Source organism: Podarcis pityusensis (assembly GCF_964106645.2).
Source record: "Podarcis pityusensis genome assembly, chromosome: 5".
In the NCBI taxonomy this organism is placed as follows: domain Eukaryota; kingdom Metazoa; phylum Chordata; class Lepidosauria; order Squamata; family Lacertidae; genus Podarcis; species Podarcis pityusensis.
The window spans coordinates 47,734,734-47,755,046 of NC_138032.1; the positions used below are offsets into that span (position 1 = coordinate 47,734,734).

A 20,313-nucleotide genomic window follows, 5' to 3' on the forward strand; every position below is an offset into this window, starting at 1 on the left:
TGTATAGAAGTGCTATACTTTGTGCTCTTTTATTTCTCAAATTCTTGAGTCTGTTTTTCGTATCAAAGTAGCTTTATTCCTATTAACTATAATGTATACAATACATCAAAATGTATACAATATGCATACAATACTACGCTAGCTGCGGTTTCCAGACAGCCTTCAAAGGCAGCCCCAGTAGTCCAGATAGAAGGTGATTAGAGCATTGACAACTGAGAACAAGTTATCTTAGTCCAGGAATGGTAATAACTAGTATCCAGTGTTTTCTTTTCACTGCCAAAGAGGTTCCTATCTGCAGAATAGAGATGGAGGCTATTTTTTGGATTCATTCTCTTCTATGCCACCTTCTATTCTGTTCTGAAGTATCCTTTGACCCTCAAGAACAGGTTTTGGGATGAGAATGATCGGTCCTATGGGCTGAGTATGAATATGCAACATTCACACACACACACACACACACACACACACACACTTCATTGGCAGAAACATCTGTTGGATGAAAGAGCTTTGCATGAGCAGAGGGACACCACTAGATACAACCCTTGGTCTTTTTTTAGAACTCCCCATTTACTTGAACTATTTAATTCTGAAACCATCTGCCTTGTCCACATTTGCTTCAAAATCCATATGCTAGCAATCCATCCATAAAACCCCCACAATCTATTGATAGTCTGTTATCAACTAGGTAGGAATCCTTGTTCTCCTGATTTTCAAATAGTTGCAAACTAAAGTTATTGAATAGGTACTTTCAGTGTCACTTGAAAAATTAAAGAGTTTTCACGTTCGTTCCATGTTACAAGCATTATTTCTTTGAAACAGGTTTCTTCCATGAAGTGTGGTATACTTCCTATCTCTCAGGAGGCTCTCATTCTAGGAGATATTGCATACTACAATTATCAAGGATCTCTGGATGAACCAGAAGAAAGAATTCAACTCCAGAAAGTTCTTGGACCAAGCTGTAAGGTATTCCACTCTAGTTAATGTTTTTGTTCAAGGTTTCTAGTTTGGCTCAGTTTCTGTCACTTACAAGTGTCTCCATTCCTTAGGTGCTGGTCTTGAGGAACCATGGAGTAGTAGCGCTCGGAGAGACATTAGAGGAAGCTTTCCACTACATCTATAATGTGCAAATAGCTTGTGAAACACAGGTGAGAGAGACAGATAGATGTGAAGCACTTTAAATGCTATATAAATGCTGGCTTCTTAAAAATACTGTCTGTGTGTGATTTAATAGGACGCTTGCTACTAACAACTACTTACTGGAAATCCAGGAGAGAAAATGAAATCTATGTTTAACATATACTAGGAACACCAACAGTGGGCTGTACACAGAAGTTGCACAGCCCTCGTCCTAGTATCTAGTAGTGGGTAATGCACTTTGCAAGATAGCTATCATGTTTGTACATGTTAACATATTGAAAAGAAGAATATTAGCATGTATTTCTTTCCAGAAAATTCAAGAAGGCTACATATTCACCCTTCAAATAGTACTTGGAAAAATTTGTAATTACTGAGTCCTTTATGTCACAGGTACATGCACTGGCTGCAGGCGGCGTAGACAATCTTCTTATCCTAGACTTGCAGAAGTATAAACCTTTCACACACAATCTGGTAGCATCTGGAGGAGGAGGAGTTAATATGGCCTCTCAGTTCAAGTGGAAAGTTGGCGAACAGGAGTTTGAAGCACTGATGAGAATGCTGGACAACCTGGTGCGTTCATCTGTCTAATCTACAAGTTCTCAGTACTTTGAACAAGTTGCTCCCCATAAGATTGTTCCATAAGAAATTCTGCTGTCACTTTTTTCCTGTAAATAAGAGACCTGAAAAAGAAATAGCAACATGAAGTAGGTTTATAAGCCAACATTCAAGTTCAATTTCTATCCAGGCTCATGACAAACTCCTCCCAGACAAACCACAAGAGGTAAGCAGAGTACAAACCTTGGCTACAGCTTCTGGTTTCTCTGGAGTGACACAGACCAGGAGCTTGGGTTCAGATGTAACACTAAGCTAAACCATGGTTGAGCTCTGAGTAGCCCAGAGGCAGCAGGACTGAGGAGGAGCTAAGTGGCAATGAGTTTTCCAGAGAGTATCCACACACTTGTGTGTCCATGCTTAACCATAGTTTTGTTTAGCATTATATGTGAACTAGAACACACTTGATTGGCTAAGGTAGTGAAGCAGTGGTTTGGTCCATAATAGAAAATCTCTGATCTCCTACCCACTTTTTATTTATTGGTCTCTGCTATCTCTGTATAAGGATTTACTCACTTTCTGTGGGGCCTATGATGTGGAGCTACTGTGCTGCCATACCATACATTCTGCAGTCTTTTAAAATAATTGTTTGGCATTTAGTGTTAGGATACCAAGGTGTTGAAACTGTTAACATATATTGTCACAGTTTGAGTTGGGATGGGGGGGGTGAGGTTGAAATTTCCACCTGAAAATTAATTATGTTTTAGGATTAATTTCATGCCAAAGATTTTATTGTCCAGGCACAATGTATAAAAAATTTTCCCCTCTTGCACAGGGTTACAGAACAGGCTATGCTTATCGACAGCCTCTTGTGAGGGAGAAGCCTAGGCACAAGAGTGATGTTGAGATCCCAGCCACCGTGACTGCCTTTTCCTTTGATGACGATTCAGTTCCAATTTCCCCTCTCAAATTCCTAGCACAAAAGCAGCAGCGGGAGAAGACAAGATGGTTGAATTCTCCAAATACATATTTGAAAGTAGATGTTCCTGAAGAATCCCGGAATGGAGAAACAAGTCCCCGGACTAAAACCACAGTAAGCAGCTCCCTAGTGATGGGGGCAGAATATACCAAAAGGGGTGGGGTGGGAATAGGCCCATACAGTGACCTGTATGACAGAAGTTATGGTTCTATGGTGGATTCCATGAATGAGCTACAACTTTGAAAGAGCCAGCCTACTTTGAGAAACAAGGAAGTGCAGATGGCATATTTTGACAGCAGTTCTGTCATTAATCAGACGGGCAAATGTTGTCTCCATCTTCAAAAAGAGGAACCCTTACAGTTCTATGATTCTGTGTTGTGGTAAAAAGAATAGTATTCTCGTGCACTGTCCCAAATATGGTACTTTATTATCTTCAATTCCCTGCCAAGTTCAAGGTGCTGGTTTTGATGCATAAAGCCCTATATAGCTGGAGACCAGGATACATGAAAGATGGTCTTAACCCTGTGCTCTGCAGGTGAAGGCCTCCTGCAGAAACCGTTATCACTGGATCGCCATCCTGTACAATGCAGGAATTAGGCCTTTAGTGTGACAGCACCTACACCTTTTGGAATTCCCTCCCTGTGAATATTGGACAGAAGCCATCTCTGCTGTGTTTTTAGCCCCTGCTTGAAGACTTGCCTTCTTCAGCAAGCCTTCCCCAGTCTGCATCTGTATTGGATTTTTTAAAAAGTTGTTTTCATTGTTTCCAACCCTGGGGTCCTTGGGAGGAAAGACAGGATATAAATTTAATAAAATGAATAAATAAAATGAATAATTTCCAGAGCGCATGTATGAAAAACAAGTATTATGCAAGCCATCCGACCACAACATAAATTCAACTTTAAAAGATCAGCTCCACCCAGTGGTGGCTTAACAAATGCAACAATGCCTTGTAGTTTCTATCAGCAATTTTCATTATGAGAAGTACTCCTTGAAAGGAACGATAAAAATACCTAGTTAGGAGGGATAGTTATCCAGGTAATTAAGAAATACAGTGGATGTTCAGTCCTTCATTATAGTATTTTTGGCAGTGGAAGTACTGTAGGAAGTATCCTTGCTACGTCAGTATTCAAATGTCGGTCCTTTTCAGGTACTTAATTAAAAATACCTAAATGCTATTTAAGCTAAAGGACCATTACACATATTGGTATCTTTATGAAATGATATACTGAAAAGCTAAGTGGCATGGCAATGTATTATTATTAGATCACTTGGATAATTTAATATAAACCCCATTGTCCTGAAATGTCCCCTAGCCTTTACCAACTACTAAATTGCAATATCCTCGCTTCCAATAACATTCTTCTTTATTTCTCTTTTTCTTTCCAAGTGGATAAAAGCTGAAGATTCATCTAAGCTTAGTGGAGGAACTCCAATCAAAATTGAAGATCCAAACCAGTTTGTTCCAATGAATACAAATCCAAGTGATGTACTGGAAAAGAGGAATAAGGTAAGGCAAGGCAGGTTTCTTGAAGACATAAGCTTATTTGCTTCTTGAAAATAATCAGTACCTAACTTACTCTGCTTGTTTGAGAAGCATTAAAAACTGTTCAGTAACATCTAAAATATAATACAATATTAAAGGTAAAGGGACCTCTGACTATTAGGTCCAGTCGTGACCGACTCTGGGGTTGCGGCACTCATCTCGCTTTATTGGCCAAGAGAGCCGGTGTACAGCTTCCGGGTCATGTGGCCAGCATGACTAAGCCACTTCTGGCGAACCAGAGCAGCGCACGGAAACGCCGTTTACCTTCCCGCCGGAGCAGTGCCTATTTATCTACTTGCACTTTGAGGTGCTTTCGAACTGCTAGGTTGGCAGGAGCAGGGACCGAGCAATGAGAGCTCACCCCATTGTGGGGATTTGAACTGCCAACCTTCTGATCAGCAAGTCCTAGGCTCTGTGGTTTAACCAACAGCGCCATCCGCGTCCCACAATATTACTGGTAGCCTAAAGGTAGCTTTAAGTGCAACAGGAACTTGCTAAGAATGTCCTTAGTTTGGGTCTGAAAAATTGTTTTTAAATACCCATCGAAAACCATATTTTGATCAGAAGAAAAATGTTTAAGGTGGGATTTTCTTCTGTGCTATTTTTAACATTACACTATTTTGGAGATTCCTTCTTTTTTAGTTTTTAGAAAGAGCTAGCTGTTTCCACAAGAAATAGCCTGCTGTGGTAGCCAGAAACCTAACGCTCTTCTGCCTGCTTGTTTCCCAGTGAGCCAATGTATTTAACAATGGCAATGAGGAATAATGACAAGAGGCTCTTTGTAAATGCAGACTGCTGGCTGCTTTCACTCCCCAATTCATTTTTCTATTTTCAAACTCATTTAAGCTCCACCCTGGGAAATTATTGTCCTGCCAGATACAAAATGTTTCGTGCAGAAGTTCTGGGAATTTCTTACTTCACATCTGCTTGTAATCAAAAGAGTTTGCCACTATCCTGAGCAAGTCAACTTAGTTCAGAAGAGATCACTCTTTCTTGGAAAAGATCAGTATGGCAGTGTCACTCAGACATTGGCTTAGAAAAGAATCATCTGTTCTAGGCATGCAACTTTCTCTGGCAAACTTGAGGTAGAGGAGTGTCAAAGTGGGAAGCTATGTTTCAGTTAACTTTCATTGTGTCCCTAGCTGTGCACTATGGAGCTGTATTGTCACTGCAGCTTGGTGCAACAGGAGATAAAGAATAATTACAGAGGTTCTATCTCGATTTACACGTACTCTACTGACAACATAATCAGCAGCATTGCAGTTCACAAAGGAGGAGAAATAACGTTAGACTACAGCAGTGCTGGGGCTTGACGTTGAAGCTGGGTCATAATAGATATTCTGGAACGAAAGAAGAGCAGGCTGATAATTTGCCAACTAAGAGAAAATTCAACGCTGTAAATGTATATGGCTTGCCTGAGAACTCCCTGCTTTTTAATCAAACTTGCTACTCTTGATTCCTAAATCTAACTATGTGGAACGGAAGACTAAAACACCAGGTTAATAACGGCATACAATTTGGATATAGATAATATTTAATGCATGTCGAAGCAAAAATGTAAATACACTTGACATTGTCATTTTCTAAAATGGCTTTGTAACCATTTTAGAGCAAATTGACTAGAATGAAAACAAATAACAGTAAAGTAATGGATTAACTATAGTATCTGTTTTCTGTGACCCATATGAAGTTTGAGATTCCTGATACTTCAGTGTGTTTGTGAAAAGGCTTTTCAAAACCCTTCTGCTTTCCCCCCTTCCAGATTCGGGAGCAAAATCGGTATGACTTAAAAACTGCAGGTCCACAGTCTCAGTTGCTTGCTGGAATTGTAGTGGATAAAAAGCCCAGTGCTGTAAGTGTTATCCATTGTCTGAGCTAAGCATATAACATCTAAAGCAGGCTTCCTCAACCTCGGCCCTCCACATGTTTTGAGACTACAATTCCCATCATCCCTGACCACTGGTCCTGCTAGCTAGGGATCATGGGAGTTGTAGGCCAAAAACATCTGGAGGGCCGAGGTTGAGGAAGCCTGATCTAAAGCATGTTCAGCATTTAGTCACACCACATTTTATATGATTATCTCCTTGCTTTTGTAATACTCTTCATACAAAGTAGAAGCAGGTTTTAAAACCATGAGTCCTATTTAAAATATTTGTAAAGAATTTTTAGAGAAGCAATAATTTATGTTATGTGATTTTTCACTGAAGATAGGATTGTTCCCCTGTTTTCATCTTAAGCATAATTCATGTGTTATGAGATCAGGTGGATGACTGCTATGGAAATTGTCGGATTCTTTAAAAAACAACACTGGCCAAGCTTTCTACAAGTCTTTAAAGTTTGTTTTGACTAAAACCTGGTATTGATTAAAGACCCTTTCTGTAAGTTCACTAACCTAGTAATTGAAGCAATTACCATATTTTTCTGTCTATAAGATGCCCCCATGTTTAAGACGCCCCTTAATTTTGGGGTCTCCATTTTAAGAAAATGGGGGGAGATGTATAAGACACCCCCAAATTTTTGACATTATTTTTTAGGGGGAAAAACCTAGTCTTATACACAGAAAAATACAGTAGCTCAGTTGGTAGAGTGTGAGACTCTTGATGTCAGGGCCATGGGTTTGAGCCCCATGTTGGGCAAAATATTCCTGCATTGCAGGGAGTTGGACTAGACGACCCTCATGGTCCCTTCCAACTCTACAATTCTATGTTCTGCTGATGGTTTTTGAAAATGCTGCACTGCTTTCAGATTCTTACTTTGAAGGATCCTATCACCAGCAATAGGCTCATTTGTAATTGTTTAATGTGCTTGTTTTTTGTATTGCCTTTCTCCCCTTTAATTTATTTTATTTTTTCTTCCAGCCAATGCAGTTTGAAGAAGACGAGCATGCCCCACCAGCCCCTCCCAACCCATTCAGTCATCTCACTGAAAAGGAACTGGAAGAGTACAAGCGGACAATCGAACGCAAGCAGCAAGGAGTAGATGGTGAGTGTTCTGATAAACTGGTGATGGAAAATATTCAGGTAAAGATTTAGTGAAGTTTAAATTCACCAAAAATGATTTTAAATTTTTAAATTAAGAGCCATTACATTAAATAATATCAATGGCAGCTTCAATAACTCCACTTTTTAAAGGCCTGAATCTCTTCTGGCAAGAATTTATCTCTCACAACTTCCTTCTCTGTAGTGCTATGCTGTGTTATGACCAGTAAAATATTGAATGTTATTCGGCCCCTTTGAACCTACTTAGATCAATGGATATTAAAACATGAAATGAATCAATGTGACTTGTAGTTCTAAGGGAATCTAATCTTGACTTGATCAGGGGTCACTCCATTCCATGGAGCCAATCCATGCGTGCTCAGTAGTATTGAAAGCCATAGAGAGATCAAGAAACAGGAGCAAGATTGCACTCCCCTTGTCTTACTGTCTGTAAAGGCATCCATCAGGGTGGCCAAAGACAACTCAGTCCCATGGCCAAGCCTGAACCCGGATTGGAATGGATGTAAATAATCTGTCCTCCAAGAATGCTTGCAGTTTCCCAGCCACTGCACTCTCAACCACCTTCCCCAAGGAGGAGAGTATTTACAGCTGGCCAATAGTTGTTCCAATCCAAGGGGGCCAGGGCAGTTTCTTTAGACTGGCTGGTCATCTTTTTTTACCCTTCACCCACCAAACCCTTTGAACATGCTATTTTACTAGGGTTGCCATATTTCAAAAAGTAAAAACCAGGACACCCGAAAAGTTGTTGAGCTTTTCTCAGAATTGCCTAAGATCCTCCGGAAAGTGCCACCTTTCAGAAATCCTCCCCGGATGTCAATTCCACCAGTGTGGTGTAGTGGTTAAGAGCAGTGGACTCGTAATCTGGGGAACCGGGTTCGCGTCTCCGCTCCTCCACATGCAGCTGCTGGGTGACCTTGGGCCAGTCACACTTCTCTGAAGTCTCTCAGCCCCACTCACCTCACAGAGTGTTTGTTGTGGGGGAGGAAGGGAAAGGAGAATGTTAGCCGCTTTGAGACTCCTTAAAGGGAGTGAAAGGCGGGATATCAAATCCAAACTCTTCTTCTTCTTCTTTGAAATCCTGGTAATGTCCAGAAAAATCCAGACGTATGGCAGCCCTAATTTTACTCTCACTACTTCTTGTAGTCTTGGGTAAATTTTTAAACTGGACACTTGTTAAATTTCATAATCCTATAAAAGGGCTTATATGGAAAGGAAGGATGGCATCTGTTACATAGTTGTATTGCTTTCTCATGTTGCTGTTATAAGTGCATGTCGGCATCTGAAAACAAAGGATTGTGTCCTTGCCTTAGAAATTAGTATCAGGTCAATAGTGCAATCAGCAGGGTAAAAGGTAAGTATCTTTAAATCATAATTTCTCAAGAAAAAACAGTCTGACAGTAGTATTTTCTCTTGTCTTCAGTCTTGATATTATTGCTAGCAAACTTCTAACTTGCCCATTTCTTATTTTTGAAAGCATAAAGATTCAAAGGTAAAAATATTGCATTACAACCAATTTTTCCACCCATCTTCATTCAAAGCATCTGATAAGGAACTTTAATTGCTAATTTGCTGTTGTCTAACACTAGCATTTTCAGCACTAACGTTGCATAGTTTGTTCTGTCTATTTTGTATAGTAACCAACATATGTTTGCATGGAATACTTCTAAATAATTGGGACCATCTAGAGTGTGTTATAATATACTAAGTTTGGGTTACTAATAGGATGAAATTAGTATAATTATATGTGTTAACATTAGTATAATCAGGTCAGTACCAGTGAAGTTGCTTGTGTTTTGTATGCACTAACGTACACTGATCTCCTTGCATTTGTTTCATTTTGGCATGGCTTTTACTAACTCAAGCTCTTGTCCTACAGATGCTGATCAGGAATTATTCTCAGATGACGGGTCATCTGTTTCACAAATTAATTCTCAAACTCAGTCCCCACAAAATGTCCCTGAAAAAGTAGAAGGTATACAATGTAATGTCCTATGCAGTATCGTGAGCCTATTAGACCCTTCCTTGCCAATTACTTTTAATTACTTAGATCAGGAAAGGAAAATATAGTCATCTTGCCAATATGTGAAGACTATGATTTATTTTCTTGAGCTACATCTTTTAAGAATCCTTCTGGATTTATCAGAAGTTTAAATCCAATATCTTCTCTCTAAATAGGGTAGGTTTATCTATAATCTCATTCATTCTTCAGAACAGGTCACTTAGAGACAGTTTCAACGTCATGTTGATCTCCTGTTCCTGCAACAATTTGTGTTCGTATCATTTGGAGAAAGCACTCCCATTTCTTTCCCAGGATTATATGTGTGCATTGGCTCATAATACAAGGCTAACGTAACAGTCTATGATGTTGCTCTGTTGGAATTGCTACTGCATCACATTCTATTCAGATATACTGTCTGTAAGTGTCCAGTTGTGGCTAGCTGAAAACCTTGATTCCACACATCCTACAATTAATATAGCTAATGGGTTACATTCTGGCTTGTTGGTTCAAATAAAACGTGGGGCAAGAGGAAAACACCGCTTTGTAGATTATTTTGCCTGGGAAAGTGGGATATAAATACCTAAACAAAAATAAGATATTGGTAGAGGAAGGAGGAGAGCTTTGCTAGTTATTCTCTCCGTGTCCCAATATGCTGCTTGCATTTTAGACCTGTGCAGAATTGCTGCATAACCGTCAGTATAACAAAGAGTAAAATGCCTCCGTTTGCTTTCTCTTTTTTTTTTACAGAAAATGATGATTACCAACAGGATGCTAACCTCGTCTCTCTGGAGATGCCGGCTGTTGTAATGAATGGCAAAGAAGATTCACATGATGTGGACGAGGATCTTGCACACAGAGTCAGCCAGTTAACCACTAGTACTGTAGAGAATGTGGAGATCACCATTAAGGCCTCTGAAAAAATTGAGGAGACCCTTTCCCCCGAGGGCTCTCCTTCAAAATCACCATCAAAGAAGAAGAAGAAGTTCCGTACTCCATCTTTCCTAAAAAAGAATAAAAAGAAGGAGAAGGTGGAAGCCTGAGTGCAGTTCATTCCGAGGCTACATTGCACATTTCAAACCCATGTTTTAGTTCACGTTTTAGTCACGTTAGGTAGGGTTGTGCAGAAAAATGGGCCTTAACCTAAAAGCAGAACTGGAAAATAAAATTAAATAGAAACAATGTTATGTTAATGAAGCAAAGAATTCATCTCTTAATTAGTTGGTGTAAGAATTACTATGAGGGTTTGAAATACTTAATAGGTCCACCACAAACTAACACTGGCAGGTGTTCCAATATAGCACCATTGTAATTTCAAATACCCTTATGGTTACACATGGAGAGTTTTCTCAATTAGTAGACCTTCAGCACAGTGTCACTAAGGTAGCTGTTGAGTTATCAGATAATGTTGGTTTTTTTAATCTACTGCCTCACTCTGTAATTGGATGATACTTCTTAGTATTGTGATTTTGACCATAGCAGTTGTTTTACCCCTGCCTCACAGGGTGCTGTTCACCTCACCTTTTCAACCATAGGTCATTTATGATACACTGGCACATAATCTTAAGAGGGGAAAACTGTAAAAGGAATTGCATTTGGAATTTTACAGACTCTGTAAAAATTGCATTCATCGATAATAACTTTTGCCAAATACTTCATTTTAGTAAGATATAATTTTTGAAAACTTTTTTTATTCTATCAGTTGGGGGGGCAGGGAGAAAGCCCTTATTTTTCAATAAAGGGGATTTTATACGCTTAACATTGATAACTTAGTTTAACTATGGCAAAACAGAAAAAGAATTTTATACGTTGAAATTTTTGTATACCACTCAGTATAAAGTATTATAGGCATGTAAACCAAGCATTTAACAATAGAATGTATTTAAGGATGCTTGGTGTAGAGTATACTTAAATATAATTCAGGAATCCAGAACCTCTGATTATTGGGTGTTGAAAGCGTATAAACTTAACTGGATTCAGGTTTAAATCTTACTGTATTTTTTTCCTCATGGTATTGCTGTTGAATGAAGAAAAATAAACTTGTTAACATATGGCCTATCCAGGAGATCAGTTCCAAGTATGTCCCTTAGCCATTCTGCGTTACTTCTGCAGCATGTCCAACTAAATTCTCAGGGCAAAGTCTTGAGGACTGACTTGTTGGTCAAGATAAAGCCACAAAGGGTTTCTTTCCCTCTTTGCCTTGAGACACTCAGTTGCAAGTCCTCTGTGAGCTCCCTCTTTGCAGATATAGAGTGCTGGTACCATGCTGACAGAATGTGAAGGCCATCGGGTGAAGAGTGTAAAACTCATGCACCTACATTCCGGCAGCACTCCAGTGGCAAAGATTGCTTGTTCGAGTGAACATTGCCACCCAGGTGCAGGAAAATGCAAAATGCCCATGGCAAAAGTGCTTCCACAAGGGATGGAGTCTAGATTCCATGCAACAGCTTAGAAGCAACTGCATCTACGTTGCACTATCAACTGATCCTCTGGAAAAGCCCACAACCAAATGAAGGAGACAAAACCGAAAAAGGGAAAGTGAAATGGGAAGAATAAGGGGTTGGAGGTAAAGAGAATAGTAGCTTGTGGATTATTTTTCATAAAATATATGGTATGGATTTGGGGGTATTTTTTATTAAATTAATGGAACAGCCGTTTCATATAAAATGTATAGGCTTTCATATGGAGTGCTACACGTTCTCCCCTTGCTATCATTGATTTTAATGGGATAATTTTAATTTGAGTTTTGCCTTCTCGAGGAATCTTAGATCCAATTAGTCAAGCGCTATAGGCACTGATCCTGCCACTTGCTCCTTTTTGCTGGTAGCTTTATTTTGCTTTGAAACTTAAGAAAGAAAAATTCAAACCTGTAAATACACGCTAAACATGGAAATTTGCCTAGGGCCTTTAAACTAGCCTTTGTTCATCAGTAGCCACAAGAGCAAATACACCTCAAATATCAATGTGACTCCCAGATTGCCAGTTGAAATATATACCGTATATAGATTGTTAAAATATGGCTGGGTTGTGGTTTGGCATGAAAAAAAATTGACTATAGCATGTTGCAGGGCTGGTTAGCTTTGACTGTGTAAGTGTGAAAATGCAGCGCTGGAGTGACTCTGGAAACAATATTCTAGATATCTCAAAATACTGGAATCAGTGTGTTCTTTTTAAAAAAATAGTGGAAATCTATAAGTTGCTTAACTTTGTTTATGTTCTACATTTTTGTGTTGTATTACAACATATGTAGAAACAGTAACCTGTGAACTATGCTTTTCATAACTTTTAAAAAATATATCTAAATGAATGCAATGTGCATAAATATTTTTTAAAAAATGCAACCGTGAACTATTTGCACCTTTTTTTTGCTAATGCCTCTATTTACTTGCTTTGGCATAAAGAATGAGCCAGCCAACTCTGTGTCCTGTGGAAAAAAATATATAAATGTTGTTGGAAATTGCTCATAGATGTAATGCTAATTAATGTTAAATCACAAATAAACAGTATTTTAAATAGATGGATTTTGGAAACTAACTTATTCACAGCATTCCTCAACCTGCATAACCTGTAGGCTTAAAGCAATCATGTAGCAGAAGACAGGAGCTGTATAGTTTAAGAATAATAACTTCTATTTGAAAATAGAAAATGAACTCCAAAATTACCATATGGCAAACACAAATATGTGATTTTTTCTCTACTGAGTTTTATCCTCAGAAGGTCTAGAACTCTGTAATCACATAATATACACGGTTGTTAGGACAGAGTATTATAAATGCATATCCCTAGTTGGGTTTGTAGACTTCTACTTGCCATAGAGAAACTTTAAAAATTTAAGCAGTGTCTGAAACAAGGAGACTGTGTTGCAATATGACTTCTACATTCGTAGCAACTGATCCACAATTGCTTCTGCTTGTTTGTGTATACACTCCCAACAGACATTAACCATTCAGAGCAGAGTATACTGTCAATGTTGTAATTATTACTGTGATATAGTCCTTCGTATGCGGTGCAAGGCTATACTACTTGTTGCTGTTTGGTCGTGTCCGACTCTTCGTGACCCCATGGACCAGAGCACGCCAGGCACTCCTGTCTTCTACTGCCTCCCGCAGTTTGGTCAAACTCATGCTGGTAGCTTCGAGAACACTGTCCAACCATCTCGTCCTCTGCCGTCCCCTTCTCCTTGTGCCCGCCATCTTTCCCAACATCAGGGTCTTTTTCAGGGAGTCTTCTCTTCTCATGAGGTGGCCAAAGTATTGGAGCCTCAGCTTCACAATCTGTCCTTCCAGTGAGCACTCAGGGCTGATTTCCTTAAGAATGGATAGGTTTGATCTTGCAGTCCATGGGACTCTAGTATAGCAAGGCTATACTACCAATGTCCATTAGGTGGCATCTGCTCCCTTTCGCATTTTTTGTATATGTGGAATTAATCCCTTGAAAGACAATTAGCAAGCTGCTTTCAAAGAAAGTATTTTGGTGGAGGCTCTGTGGGCATTATTCCAGCTGCACTTCAAACAGATGAAAGGGAACAGCTGGCTTTTTTGGACATCTATGTTTATCAGCTCAGTTGGAAACCCAGAAATGGAATGTTTATCTCAGAGGATTTCCCCCACTTCCCACACACATGTACACATTTTCCTTAAAATCTTTTAAGAATATTATGCTTGCTTTTGGGTACCAGAATATATCTTTTTTTAGAATGTTATACTCTTGAGTAGATTATGGAGCTATCACATTTAACAAGGCAGATTTACTCTCCATTTTAGGACCTCTTCAGTACAAAGTTCTTGGGTGGAGACACTAACTGAAATTTTTAATGTAGAATCTGCATAAAATACATGTCCCTGAAAGTGCATGTAGTACACACTTGCTGGGCAGCCCTTTGCAGTGGACACTTGCGAGCACATATACATTGGGTGAACATGCCTGTACAGTGGTACCTCGGGTTACATACGCTTCAGATTACATATTCTTCAGGTTACAGACTCCGCTAACCCAGAAATAGTGCTTCAGGTTAAGAACTTTGCTTCAGGATGAGAACAGAAATCGTGCTCTGGCGGCGCGGCGGCAGCAGGAAGCCCCATTAGCTAAAGTGGTGCTTCAGGTTAAGAACGGACCTCCAGAACGAATTAAGTACTTAACCCAAGGTACCACTGTATATACATGCTCACAGCAAATGGTGTGATGCTACGTGATTATAAACTGCTTTGAAATCAAATTCACATGGGGCAGCATGTAAATCTTAGAGCTAACTATGCAAATCACACATTTTAGATTTACATGCAGGTTCCACATCAAACAGTTAGGCAAAGCATTTTAGGTCAGGGTGTTTAAAACAAACGGGAGCAGAATGGAGCTGAATATCAGAGTGCTACAGACCATCTTTTAAGAGGGAGCATCACCTAGATCCAAACATTCCTATACATTGCCATATCATGAAATAAAGAACTGCAGGATTATTTATATTATAATGTATGCCAAGTAGAAGGATCCGTCATACTGGAAGGGACAGTTTAAAACAAAAGACTGCCCGGAACCCTATGACTCTTTCCTTCTTTTTTGTTTTATTTAGATACTCCATTTATTGTATACATCATCACATAATATTAAGGTCTCTTTAAAAAATCTACAGTCCTCTTTCTGAAGACACCTTTACAGTAGTACCTCGGGTTACAGACACTTCAGGTTACAGACTCCGCTAACCCAGAAATAGTACCTTGGGTTAAGAACTTTGCTTCAGGATGAGAACAGAAATCGTGCTCTGGTAGCGCGGCAGCAGCAGGAGGCCCCATTAGCTAAAGTAGTGCTTCAGGTTAAGAACAGTTTCAGGTTAAAAAGGACCTCCAGAACGAATTAAGTATGTAACCTGAGGTACCACTGTAGTATTATGCAAGTTTGGATCCATTCATGGAAACAAATGGATAGTCTTTGGTATCCTTATGTCTCTTCCCATCCCACCCCCCCCCCCAAAACAGGCATAGGCAAACTCGGCCCTGCAGATGTTTTGGGACTACAACTCCCATGATCCCTAGCTAACAGGACCAGTGGTCAGGGATGATGAGAACTGTAGTCTCAAAACATCTGGAGGGCCGAATTTGCCTATGCCTGCCCCAAAACTTACTGTGGTCTGAAGTTTCATAGGCCAGCATTCACTTACGTGGGACTGCACCATTCCATGCTCAACTTTCAGTTCTTCCGACATATGCGTTTGAGATGGGTGTTGTGCATCTTGCAGGGATCAGCTGCACTGAATGACCAGATCCGGTTGCTCAACGCTGCCTCCTTGCAACTTTCTCAGAAAAACTCAAGACGGCTCTTCTGTGATGACACCATTTGCCTCGGCTTCGAACAAGTTTTCTTATTTTTCTGCTTTGATGACCTATAAAGAAGAGTTGTGTGCAACTCAAAGGCTTACATTAACACTTCATATGCTCTGTAGAGCCGACATAACTACTAATGGCTCTACTCACAAGGTTCACACCTGGTTCACACATAATGCTAGTCTATGGCTTATTAAACCATGGCTTAGTGTTAAGTGTGAACCCTGCCCAGTGACTTAACTAGGATTTCTGTACTGAAAACATGATCTCTGAAGCCTTTGTTTTTGCTTTTTTAATGGCTTGGTGTTATGTGTGAACCCATCACCCTTTCTTAAGCACAAGATAATTTGTGCCTGGGTAAATAAATCATGGCTTAGAGTTGTATGTCAACCAGGCCAACATGTGTGTAAACATCAGGTGAATGTAAAAATCTAGCAATTGAAAACATTGCACAGCTTCTGTCTGTGAGCCTCTCACTCCACCTCCACTCCCAGCTTGTTCTCTGGAGGCACAGAATTTGATGGATCTGAATGTTCTGAAATTGCAGCCATGAAAGAATTGACTAGTCAGTGTTGAATTGGTTCCCCCTGCCTTTTTTGGACTAGATTCAGACTATGTCATACTGTTGCCCTGCAGATGTTGTTGGTCTCCCAACTACCCCCAGTGGCCAGGGCTGGTTGTAGTCCCAAGAACCTGAAAAAATCATCCCACCTCTTACATACCCAGTCAATAACTTTGTAGGTGAGGGCCTCCTGCAAATAACAACTTATCAGACGGTCCATTCTGCACAGTATAGGAATCGGGCCTTTGTTATGGCACCTCTCCTTAAATGTTAGACAGGCACCATCTCCGTTGTATTTTTGTCACCTGCATTAGTATTGGAATTGTTTTAAAGTGGATTTTAAAGATGTTTATTGTTGTACAGTCGTACCTCTGGTTAAGTACTTAATTCGTTTCGGAGGTCTGTTCTTAACCTGAAACTGTTCTTAACATGAAGCACCACTTTAGCTAATGGGGCCTCCTGCTGCTGCCACGCCACCGCAGCACGATTTCTGTTCTCATCCTGAAGCAAAGTTCTTAACCCAAGGTATTATTTCTGGGTTAGCGGAGTCTGTAACCTGAAGCCTATGTAACCTGAAGCGTATGTAACCTGAAGCGTATGTAACCCGAGGTACCACTGTATTGCTTGTTGTTTGCTGCCCTGCACTCCTTTTGAGAGGAGGAATGGGATATACATTTTATTAATAATAATAATACTAATAATACTAATAATACTAATAATAATAATAATAATAATAATAATAAATAGCTAGAGGGACACAGGTTAGTCACCCCTGCTTTAGTCCCATTCAAATCAAGCAGATAAGGTACTGATGATAAACAGTGGCTAACTCAGGCTGCGTACACATTACCAACTTCAAATTCAACTACATTGTTCTTTTTCTTGACACTAATCCAAGCTGATGGGGGGCGGGGACGCATCAAAATGCAGTATTTCGTAAGAAATGACACAATAGATACAGATTGTGGCAAACGTGTGAACACTCTTCCTACCCAGCTGTGGGCATGCACCCAATGCAGAATAAACAGAAGTAGACACAGTCATAGTTTTTGGATCCAACCTCTTATCATTCTTGTCATCACACTCATCATTATTTGCGTCTCTCTGTGTGTCCTGGTTTCTTGGCAAAGTTACCAAGAGTTTTGCAATTCCCAAGATTATCTGTTCCTACACTCTTTATTCCCCGCCCTCCCCCCACAGCTTCTGTCTGGTGAAAAATAAGTTGATACGTTAATCAAGCAGGACATGGTAGTACCCAAGCATGGGCCCTCTGTGTGGGAGAGAGAAGATTGGATGCAGCCGGGTGCCACTTGTTGAAGGAGGAAATGTTAAAGAAAATACTCTACCTGTTGAAATGTATAGAACATCTATCTTACGGATGTTGATGTATCTGTTGGTCTAGTTTTTAAAATTAAAAAGCTTCTTCAGAATTGTGGAATCCTCAGCAAGGAGTGAAGAGGAAAAAATGTGTATGTAACCTTAATGGTTTTTCCCTCCCCCCACCCTGAAAACATGGGTGAATTGTGCAGTGAAGATTTTTGTCTCTGCTCCTGCCCTGTGAACTGTCCCAGGAAGGCTTTTTGCCAAGTTTCAGTGGGCCTCAGGCAGCAGCTTCTTGAAGTTGGAATGTTTCCCCCCCTTTTTGTGCACAAAAAATACCTAGAAGCTTTGTGGGTGATACCTGAAGCCAAATAGCACTCATTACCCTGATGGCTATTTATTAGCATTTATATTAAGGCTGGTGGCTGTGAACCACACATTAATAAACACCCTTTGCTACTGAATAAAAGTGAGACTTTCAGTCCTTTGGCTCTGCTGAAAAGCAGCTCAATGTGGAGAGAGCAAGCGCCAATCGCATGAATCTGGTTTTGAAATAAAGTTTAAAATACAAAAAAGGAAGCCCGTCCTGCAATAATAATGGCTAGTTAAATAATACAACCATAGTGCTAATTAAAAGAAAAAGGGAGATACTTTTGAATATTTGCTGTCCTCATTGGCAGCAAATAAACATTGGTGTGGTTATAGGGTGGTTGAAGGAGCAGACTGACCTTCATGGAGAACCTGAGCAGGAGAGACAAGGATTTACCATTGCATTCCACGCCCAGTCAGCTTGTATCAGCCATGATTGAGACTATACATTTCCCTTTACTCTGCATCCTATACAATCCCACTGCTGCTTTCTGAATTGATGTATGCCATTGGCCATGATCCATATCTCTCTGTATCTATCCAGCCATTTCTTATGAAAGAAGAAGAGCCTGCTAGATCAGACCAGTGGCCCATCTAGTCCTTTTTCTAATGGTGGCCAACCAGATGCCTGTGGCTTAGACGCCTTAAGGCCTTGGATCTACCAGCAGCCCCATCCTGAATGACTCCATTGAGAGCTTCCCTCTTGCTTCCTCTGCTGGCATTCTCCTCCTGCTGCCATCAGAGAGTCAACAATGCACCTTTCTACTACCTGCCCCTCTGCACTCAGCCATCAACAGGGTAAGTGGGTAGGATCGTACTCAAAAATAGCCTGAAGAGAAGCTTGAGGGAGTGAAAGTCATCTTGTTGCTGTTAGATGTGTGTCAAATACACCGCGAGGACAGCAGTTGACGTGGGGTAGGGAAGCCACCTGCTTTGCAGAAAGGCAGAAGGATCACCCACTCTTTTCTTCCCACCCTTGTTCACAGCATTGCAGCAGTGAGTATAAAATCAGCTTCCCAAACAACCTTCTGTTGGGCCAAACTAATCATGATTTCCGCTGTGTGAAAATTAAGTATGTGAGTGAGAGTTGATGAACAAGACAAAGACTCCTTAGATCAGGGATGGGGTACCTGTGGCCATCATCCCTGACCACTGGCCATGCTGACTGGGGCTGGTGGGAGTTAGAGACTGAAGGGCCACAGCTTCAGATACCAGGTGCCTAACTGTGAAGGAAGACAATAGGATGATCATCTTGTCAGTATCCCATTCAAGCAGGAGAATTTACATTGATCCCAGCTGTTTTCAGTTGCACCCTGGCCAGTGAACATTTTTGGGGGGGAAATGAATGTTGGAGTCAAACAAAAGGAAGCTCTGTCTACTCAATGGTAAAAAGGGAGTTTTTGTACATATTTAGAACTTCTGGATCAAAGGTTCTCTTCATTTTCTTCTATCACTGAGACCTGGTGTCTTGTTTTGGTCTTTGTTTTTCAGAGATTCACAGTTAAGGGAAAGGAACCCTTGACTTGCATTAAGTCGAATAAGACATATTTCAGAAGAAGCAGTTCAGAAGAACCATCATGTACCTAAGTCAGGGTAGAGTGAATGCTGGATTGTAGTCCAAAGTCAAAGTTCAGAGAGCCCTAGTCAAGAAGGACAAGGACTTGAAATCAAAAAGCATGCAGTCAGATTTGAGCAGGTGATCAACTCCCATGAGCATCGCAAGAGGGGAAAGTCAGGGCTTGAGTTAGAGCAGGGGTCAGCAAACTTACCGCGCCTCGGGCCGGTGTCTCCAGTGCTGATCGCGTGGCTGGCCGGAGGGCGGGGAAGCCTGTGCCCATACGCATGTGCACACACTATTTCCAGCACACTCCCGGGTCAGAGGAGCACCAGAAATAGCTTGTGCGCATGTGCATGGGCATCCTCCGACCTAGATGTGCACCAGAAATAATGCTTGTACATGCGCACAAGCTATTTCCGGTGCTCCTCTGACCCAGAAGTGGGCAGCCGCGCAGCGCAGCACAGGTAAGAGCGGGTGGCGGCAGCTGGCCGCGGGGGTCGCCGCGGGCCGGATAAATGAGTCCTGCGGGCCGAATAAGGCCTTAGTTTGGGGACCCCTGAGTTAGAGCAAGGCAGCCCACTGAGCAGTCTGTGCAAGTCAAGAAACATGAACCCAGACATGAGCCAGCGCAAGAAGAAGGTCCCAAAGTTGAAAAGAAATGAATGCCTAGCTACCTCAGCTCCAGGAAAGATGGCTGTTGTGCTCAGGTGGCTGCTTGTTTGATAGAGATGCCTCTTAACAGTCTGTGAGCACATCATGCACTTGGTAAAGCTAGGTAGGTTGGTCAGTGTATGCCATATTTGGTTCCGTTATGGAAGGAAGCTGAGAAATAAATGAAATTAGCACCCAGGGCCAGTAACTAATACAGCAGGAGATGGGAGACAGAACTCCGAGTGTGATCCTTTCTGCTTGTGTTGAGTGACTGAAGGCTTTGATGCCATGCAGTTCCTCATTCAGGATAACTTATTTATTGGCTCT

The 20,313-nt window shown here is 40.8% G+C and overlaps 1 protein-coding gene across 9 annotated transcripts in view; it reads left to right on the plus strand.

The window, feature by feature from the left end:
* Window positions 1–12,726, plus strand: part of ADD3 (adducin 3) — a 96,215-nt gene extending 83,489 nt beyond the window's left edge. For 8 of the 9 annotated variants that reach the window (XM_081005927.1, XM_081005925.1, XM_081005928.1 and 5 more), the window contains 9 exons: window positions 820–963; window positions 1,047–1,145; window positions 1,528–1,707; window positions 2,525–2,782; window positions 4,059–4,178; window positions 5,977–6,066; window positions 7,073–7,196; window positions 9,090–9,185; window positions 9,960–12,726. In XM_081005927.1, the coding sequence (XP_080862053.1) occupies window positions 820–963; window positions 1,047–1,145; window positions 1,528–1,707; window positions 2,525–2,782; window positions 4,059–4,178; window positions 5,977–6,066; window positions 7,073–7,196; window positions 9,090–9,185; window positions 9,960–10,252 (1,404 nt within the window). In that variant the 3' untranslated portion in view covers window positions 10,253–12,726. The remainder of the gene's footprint in view (window positions 1–819; window positions 964–1,046; window positions 1,146–1,527; window positions 1,708–2,524; window positions 2,783–4,058; window positions 4,179–5,976; window positions 6,067–7,072; window positions 7,197–9,089; window positions 9,186–9,959) is intronic. The other variant, XM_081005932.1, reaches the window with a different exon arrangement.
* Window positions 12,727–20,313: the final 7,587 nt, after the last annotated feature.